Source organism: Salvia miltiorrhiza, chromosome 8 (genome assembly GCF_028751815.1).
Source record: "Salvia miltiorrhiza cultivar Shanhuang (shh) chromosome 8, IMPLAD_Smil_shh, whole genome shotgun sequence".
In the NCBI taxonomy this organism is placed as follows: Eukaryota; Viridiplantae; Streptophyta; class Magnoliopsida; order Lamiales; family Lamiaceae; genus Salvia; species Salvia miltiorrhiza.
In genome coordinates this window covers 43270713-43278821 of record NC_080394.1, presented here as the reverse complement: position 1 = coordinate 43278821, position 8109 = coordinate 43270713, and the positions used below count along the sequence as shown (strand labels likewise).

General features: G+C 35.7%; 1 protein-coding gene across 4 annotated transcripts; it reads left to right on the top strand.

Moving 5' to 3' along the window:
- On the top strand, positions 1 to 7430 carry LOC131002037 (ubiquitin carboxyl-terminal hydrolase 8-like). 4 transcript variants are annotated; one of them, XR_009094125.1, is made up of 15 exons: positions 1 to 393; positions 492 to 746; positions 1771 to 1900; positions 2004 to 2060; positions 2134 to 2223; positions 2349 to 2705; positions 2920 to 3060; positions 3151 to 3321; positions 3491 to 3748; positions 4566 to 4714; positions 5128 to 5658; positions 5755 to 6028; positions 6248 to 6342; positions 6885 to 7118; positions 7206 to 7430. XR_009094125.1 is itself a non-coding variant. In XM_057928710.1 (14 exons), the coding sequence occupies exons 1-13, from the start codon at positions 113 to 115 to the stop codon at positions 6321 to 6323; spliced, it is 2805 nt and encodes a 934-aa protein (XP_057784693.1). In that variant the 5' UTR covers positions 18 to 112; the 3' UTR covers positions 6324 to 6342; positions 6885 to 7430. The 4 variants fall into 4 exon arrangements, 1 of the variants encoding a protein (XP_057784693.1); XR_009094126.1 differs by having other exon boundaries at positions 6218 to 6342; XR_009094124.1 differs by having other exon boundaries at positions 6213 to 6342.
- Positions 7431 to 8109: the final 679 nt, after the last annotated feature.

The window sequence follows — 8109 nt, the reverse complement described above, 5'->3', positions numbered from 1 at the left end:
AACTAAATCTCGGGTCTATCTATTCGTCGATTTTATGACTTTTCCTTCCTTAACTCTCCCTCTCTCTATTTTTGTTTGGTTTTCAATTTTCAATTTGGTTTGTAGATGCTAGATGAGCCGTTGCCTGAAGCGACTCACCATTACTGCTGCTGTTAACAAAGCCCTTGAATTTCGATTCGGATTCCAATTTCCACCCCTTTTCCAACTGTTCAACCAATCAGCGACCTTGATTTTTTCTCTCCTCCGCCGTTCTCTCTCTAAATCCATAAACCTCATGGACTCATTTTTCTTCAACAACGACGACGATGACCTTTTCTCAAACACTTTCGATCAATCATTTTTGCCGCCTTCATTTGCCGACCCCGGCGAATCGCTCTACTTGGTCTCCTTCAGGTTAGTTAAACTTTGACGAAGCTTATTAGTTGCTTCTCCCTCTTTTTATTGCTAGGATGGGGACTGAAGAATTGTTTTGTTTGTTCATTTATGGTCAGGTGGTGGAAGGAGGCGGCGTGCGGCGGCGCCGTGGCGGATGAGACGACCGGAGTTTGCGGCGTTTTGTATAATGCGACTGTGCAATTGAATGGTCATGCTCCTGACGAGAGCATTGGGGGTTTTGGGGATTCGGAGATTTTGGTGGGTTTGAGGAGAGAAGAGGAGGTCGGCATTAGTGGCGAAGAAGGCAACTATAGCGGTGAGGGGGATTTGGCGTTGGTGTCTGAGTGGATGTTCTGTACTGCTCTTAAATGGTTAGGCTATGTAATCATGTAGTATTTGATTTTGATTTATTGGTTTATTTGCATTATTGTTTTTCTAACTATAGTTATTTTTGTATGTTCTTGGTGAATCTATGTTACATTAGTAAGTAATTATGTAATTCTTGTTGATATGTATAAAATTCGTATCACGTGCTTCAGAAGTTGAGAACCATAATTATGTTGGGGCTAGAGTGCGATTGTTCTCAACTTACAGGTCATATACTTCTATCAGTAGTTAAATCTAATTTGCACAATATATGTAAGATCTTAAGAATCTTTGAATTTGTAAATTTATGACCGATTTATGTTAACAAAATATTGTTCTCAGAAATATGGACACAGTGCTTTCATGATGGGTTTCAGGACTAGTTATGGACTTATTGGTCAGTCTGTATATCTGTAAAACAAGGTTGGACTGAAATACAAGTGATTCTCTTTGAAAGTTGTGATATGCTTGAAAATCTTCACACTAAGACTCATAAGAAACGCACGAGAAAACTACCAATTTTATCCTCAAAGCACACTATTGAACATAGATATACAAGTTATGTTTAGGATCTAGTGCAGTCTAGGATGCGACTAGATAAATGATATCCCACTCTGTCGATTATGGACACTGAACTCCTTTTGAACTGAACTGTTGATCGTGAACTTGGAAATCCATGTTTCTAAGGGTATATGTAGAGATTTTCTGTTATCTACATAAATATAGTTCTTGTCCATGTTACATCATCATTCAGCACACCTGAAGCTCTAAGTTTTATAAACTAAGTTTATGAAATAGAAAAATAGCTAAAGTTTTAAGCGTGTCAACTTTCAAATATAGAGTTCCTGGCAAAGGTCCATCTGATGTTGTGATCAGAAGCACGGCCATGGTAGACTGTGGCGTTCTTTAGGTCTCATCCTTTATGAAGTTGGAATCTAGTTTATGCTCCTTGACTGTTGAGGGTGCTGAACGAACCATTTATCAGAAGCCTACAATTTGACATTTGCTTTATTTGCCTTTCCATTGTAGGCATTATGATAAGAAGGGTATGGAAAATTCATTACCTGGCGAAGATAGTGGACATGACTTATTCTCTTTGCAGATCAGACTTATGTATGTGAGAGAAACAAGACATTTGGTCATAAAGATTAGCAAAAAGGTATGTTAAGAATAACTAGCCTCCCTTCATCTTTATGTTCCATACCTCTTATTTCTACTCGTATTAATCCATTTTGCAAATGGAAATGTTTTGAGAATTGCAGGATAATGGACATGGAGCTTTCAGCAAAGCATACAGTATTTTTACCAAGTTGGGCATGGTGAGCAATATATATTACTGGTATTTCATTTAGAGTGGAGATATGAGCATAATTGCTCACTTCCAATTTACAGTTGCAAGTATGGGATTTCTCAAGACAAACAAGCCAGTTTTTTCTCAATGACAGCCTGTCATCTGTGGATTTGGCTCGACCACAGGGGGAGGTAATTAATTTTCTCACTTTAGCCTAGAAGTCAGGAACTAGATTTTAAAATGAAGTTTGGTCTTAATTGGTACTTATTTTTGTAATTGTTTTTGCTTCCTATCTTGTTGACATTTGCCTTTGCAGATTCTCTTAGAGTTGCACATTTATGGCTTGCCTTGTAGCATCAATGAGAAGGAAAGCAGTGATGAGAACGTGGTAGCGAAGCAGCCTAGAATGAATGGTCCTTGTTCGAGTTCTGAATTTACAGTGAATGGCATTGTGGATAAAGTGAACTTGTTTTCTAGAGTTCCTCTATCTGATGCAGCTTGTAGTGCCGTTAATAGGACTGGTTCTTTGGGCTTGACTGGACTGTACAACCTTGGAAATACTTGTTTTATGAACAGTGCTGTCCAGTGCTTGGTTCATACACCCAAGCTAGTTGATTATTTTCTTGGAAACTTCAGGAAAGATCTGAATTATGAAAATCCACTGGGCATGAATGTATGTATTTCTACCCTATGTCAATTTTGTTTATTTGATTTACTTTTTGTTAGAGACTTGTTATTTAGAATCAGTACCACTCTATCCAATTTCTCTTTGTTCTTTTTGTACAAGTCTAAGAAATTGGATGTGCTTCCTTTTCGTGCTTCCTTCCTCTTTATCATGACTAAGTTCTACTGTATCTCTGATGTTAAGAATATTGTGATTGTCCCAGGGCAAGCTTGCTATAGCATTTGGGGACCTACTTAGAAAGTTGTGGGCTCCTGAGGCAACACCAGTAGCTCCAAAAATGTTTAAGTCGACTATCTCCAGTTTTGCTCCCCAATTTAGTGGATACAATCAACATGATTCCCAAGTAAATAACATTCTCGTAGCCTTCAAAGCAGTTGTTTTAATAACTTTTGCTAGATGGATAATTTTCATGTATTTACAAGTTTTATTGTAGGAATTTCTTTCTTTTTTGTTGGATGGCCTCCACGAAGATCTCAACCGCGTAAAAAGAAAACCCTATGTACAGGCAAAAGAAGAAGATGGTCGTCCTGATGAAGAAGTGGCAGATGAATACTGGGAGAACCATTTATCGCGCAATGATTCGGTCATAGTAGATTTGTGTCAAGTATTCTTCTTTCTCCTTGCTTCTACATTGTCATGGATAAAAATAATGGTTCAGCACCTATTTTGGCCTTGTAGCTTATGGTCGACCATCATGGTTCATTCTCTATTGCTCTTTTATTAGAAATAGATGCTGATTTGCCTTTCTGATAAGTGCTTTACTTCAATTGTAGGGTCAATATCGATCATCATTGGTTTGCCCCATTTGCAAAAAGTTGTCTGTTACATTTGATCCATTTATGTACCTGTCACTACCACTTCCTTCTTCAACAATGCGAAAGATGACTTTGACAGTCTTGAGCACTGATGGGACTAATTTGCCTCACCCAGTTACAGTAACAGTCCCTCACAATGGCACTCGCAAAGATCTTGTTGACGCCCTTGGTATAGCTTGTTCATTAAGAGATGATGAAACATTGTTTATTGCTGAGGTATACTCTTTGAATTCATTTCAATCACGAAGTTTGGCCTTCATCATTTTTATTTCTTCTATTTCCACTAAAATATTTGTCAGTACACTCTATTATAGCTTTTGGAGATTGTGTAAACTACTAAACTATAATTTCTGAAGTTATGAGCATGTTTGCCTCAGTCAAATTCTGTTTTTCTTCATCAATTCTTCTCTTTCCTTCCCGCTTCAGATAATACTGTAAAATATATTGAGAGATTTTTTCTTTATATCCTGGAAAAAAAAAGGTTTTACATAGTCTTATTTGAAATATAGTTTTTTATAGCATGTCAAATACTTGAACAACCTGGAACAGATCTTTTGTGATGCTTCTTGAAGTTTTGGAAAAGTAATTTCATACTGAGAAAATGATTGTAGCATTAACATACTTATCTACCTGGTAGGTTTTTTTGTTAATCCTGGAAGCACTTGTGCCTTGTGCCGTTATGTGCTTTCTGGTTTTGCTTGCTTCATTTTTGGATCTTCCACCTTGTTGAGGTTTTCCTGCTAAGATATCATATGCTACAGAGTACCTAAAATGTGCGTTAAATGCATGCATCACCATGCTTTTCCTTTGATGTAAAGAGTGCAATTGTTCTTGAAGTGATACGTGTTGTTAGCCTTATCTCTTTGCATCTGTCGATTTGTTTGTAGCAAATATTGCTACTTTCATGTAGAATAGTTGTAGACTTGTAGTGAGTACTACTGGAAACAAGATTATGACAAACTTCACTCTTAAAAACGAGCTTGAATTTGTGCTTTATGTGTTATTATCCCTTGACTTGCGGATTGGTATGCAGATATTCAACAATTCAATCCTTCAGGCCTTGGATAGTCCCAGTGGTTCTATAGAGCTAATCAGAGACTATGATCAACTTGTTGCTTATAGATTGCCAAAAGGCATGGATGGCTGTCCTTTGGTCGAGTTTATACATCAACAGGAGGAGAAGTATGTTTAAATTTCCTTACGATATGTCCCATCTGAATTACGGTCAAGTTCACACTACCTTTACTAGATTCTGACCCAACCCCAACTTATTATGGCGTCAGTATGTAATCTTCTATTTATGTGAACCCCACCATTTTTGTTTAGTTTTTTCTTTTTTTCTTTTTATGCTTACAAAATCATGAAATTATTGGTATTTTGTGTGAATTGTTGTGTAGAAGCTCCCATTATCAATCCGAATATAGGAAAACTGGCTTATCGAAAACTCAAACTCAAACTCAAACTCAAACTCAAAATTCAGAAAATCTAGTCCCCACCAATAATTTTTTCTGCCTACACCCATGGTTGAGAAGGGTGTTAAACCATTCTCTTTTGGCCACCTGTAGCTCTTATTCTTTCTTGATATCATTACTCAGGTCATATCTACATTCTTTACCGACTTTCAAGAAGTTTGGCATTCCTCTTGTGGCAAGAATTTCTGATCTTTCAAAAGGATCTGAGATACATAAAGAGTTTCTTAAGCTCATCAGTCCCTTCTTACTTCCTCGTGAAGAGTTCTTAATTGATTTAGCTTCAAGGGAGAATGCTCAAGAGGATGAAGAAATGGAGGATACAATTTCAGATGAGGCTGAAAATTCAAAAAATGAAACTGAAAATGATTTGGATTCTCAGAGCAACTTTGAATTCTACATGGAAAGCGGCCATTACTCAAGACGCTTCAAGATACAGATGGATGAACCAGTGCCTACTTCAAAACACGGTCCACCCATTAAAGTGTGGGTTTCTTGGTCTGAGAAAATGATTCAAGATTATGATACTTCAATTCTAAGCCAGTTGCCAGAAGTGTGTAAGACTGCATCTGTGTCAGAGACTCAAGATTCTATTTCACTTTATAAATGCGTTGAAGCCTTCTTGAAAGAGGAGCCTCTTGGACCAGAAGACATGTGGTATTTGTCCACTTAATATTTAAGCTGGCATTGTTTTGCCTATAGTATTCAATTATTTAGTAGTGGAAATATAAAACATTGTATATTTTGTTGTAGGTACTGTCCTAACTGCAAGGAGCACAGGCAGGCTAGCAAAAAGTTGGATCTTTGGAGATTACCAGAGATCCTGGTCATTCATTTAAAAAGATTTTCTTACACTAGATTTTTGAAAAACAAGCTGGAAACTTTTGTGGATTTCCCTGTTGATAACTTTGATCTCTCCAATTACATTCTTAAGAAAAATAACAAGGACTGCCATCGTTATATGTTATATGGGATTAGCAATCATTATGGTGGCATGGGCGGCGGTCATTATACTGCATTTGCTAAAGTAAGTGTTAACTCAGAGTAACACAATTATAAGTGGTGCTCTGTTAGTGATTTTATATCTGACTTGTTCCAAACCAATTGTAGTTTGGATTTTTTGTTTGTTTCAAAACTCCCCCTCCCTCTACTTTGATCATTTTCTGATGTTCCTGATCTTATGAGTTATGAGTTTATTCTTGCTTCTGCAGCATAGGCTTGATAGTTGGTATGAATTTGATGACAGCCATGTCTACCCTGTCACTGAGGAGCAGATAAAGACTCAAGCTGCTTACGTCCTATTCTACAAGAGAGTATCTTGATACTTTAAAAGCTGCTAAGGTACAATCTATGTTTGAGACTTATTTATTTATTATTTGGTTTGATTGCTGAGAACAGATGTGGCATTTTCCCTGTATGTTAGTATGCTACTTACACCCCAAATGGCAATAAACAATTCTTATTTACGATGCTTCTAATAATTCTAATGTCATTTAACTTGGTAGAAAAATTAAGTTCTGACATTCACAATGATTTAGAGCATATATTTCTCTGTATTGCACTGTGTGGAGGATGCTTCACATAATCTTATAACTGGCTAGTGCACATGCAGGATCTATGTTTTCATAGGTGCCACATCCTTGTCATTTTTTGTATTTGCAGAAAACATTTTTTGGGTGTCCTGAATTCCCATTTTGTGGTATTTTAATGCAAACTCTTGTACTGTTATCTTTAGAGTGGGATTCATAATGCAAGATCACTCAACTTTATTGAGCCCTTGTTGGAAGAGGGGTTTTAGACCAGATGCCATGTTTTATCCATCCATAGACGTCTCATGTAAATTATTATGTTTTAACTGGTGTTGTAATTTTTTTTTTCTGTAGCTACTGTCCCAACTGCAAGGGAGCTTTGGGCAGGCGATCTTTTGAGATAACCTGATGTGTGGAAATCTCTCTTTCATTTGAAAAGATTCATACAGTATTTTGATTCAAACAAGCTGGAATTTTTCTTGGACTTCCCTGATGGTGATTTTGATCTGTGTAACGACATAATCTGAAGATTGGTGTATCCTGCTGTTGTTGGATGTGTGCTTGTATTCGTAAACTGCATTCATCAAAGTAAGTATGATTGAGGAACCTTTGCTTTTTTGGATTAATTCTATTGCACTGCTTGACTCTCCATTTGTTCTTGCATTGGCTCAACAGGTGCTGTGAGTTTGAATGCCAGAATCAGTGTTGAAAGGTAAAATGTCAAAATGTAAGTATGGGCTTTGAAACCACATATGACTACTTTTAGGATATGTTTTGTGTTACAGTAACACTGTTATCATTTACTAGGTAAGGCATCCATAGTCATTTACTGAAGGAAAAGTTCCAGAATATACTTGTAAATCGTTCTTGATGAATGCATGTGTACATACCATTGTTGCCTCTCCTTTTTTTTTTTTCTTTTTTTTTTCATTCTTTTTTTTTTAAATCTTATTTGCCTTACTTTGATATGTTTGATTCGATATCACAGTGATTATGTGGTTCTTTTATGGGGAAGTTTTTCCTTCTAAATGAAAAATAAAAATGTAATGCAATACAGACTTTATAAAGGCTAGCGACCCAGGGTTTGCAGAATCGTTTATAACTCAACACATACACACACGTAAATAATTGATGTGGGAATTTTTTTCCTTTTGTGATGCACAATAGTAATTATAGTTAAAATAATACGTATATAATTAAATTGAAAAAAAAAATGTGACGTATAAGCATTACTCCCTCCTTTTCATTTATTTTGGCACATTTTTCTTTTTAGTTTATCCTATTTATAATTATATTTTTTAAAAGTAGTATGTGAATTTTATTTTCTTTGCACACTAAATAAGTGATCTCTATCCTAGTTTATGGATGGATAAAAATGAAAAATTAGGAAATTAGGAAGACTAAATATGGTATTTGTCAAAATTATAGACTTATTATTGGTTTAATAGAATGAACCAATTATAAGGTTATTTATAAATATATATAATAATATTTAATTAAGTTCAATTAATAAAAATATATGTAATTAAAATATTTAAATTATGATTTAAATATAATTTCTAAATAATAGACAAATAAT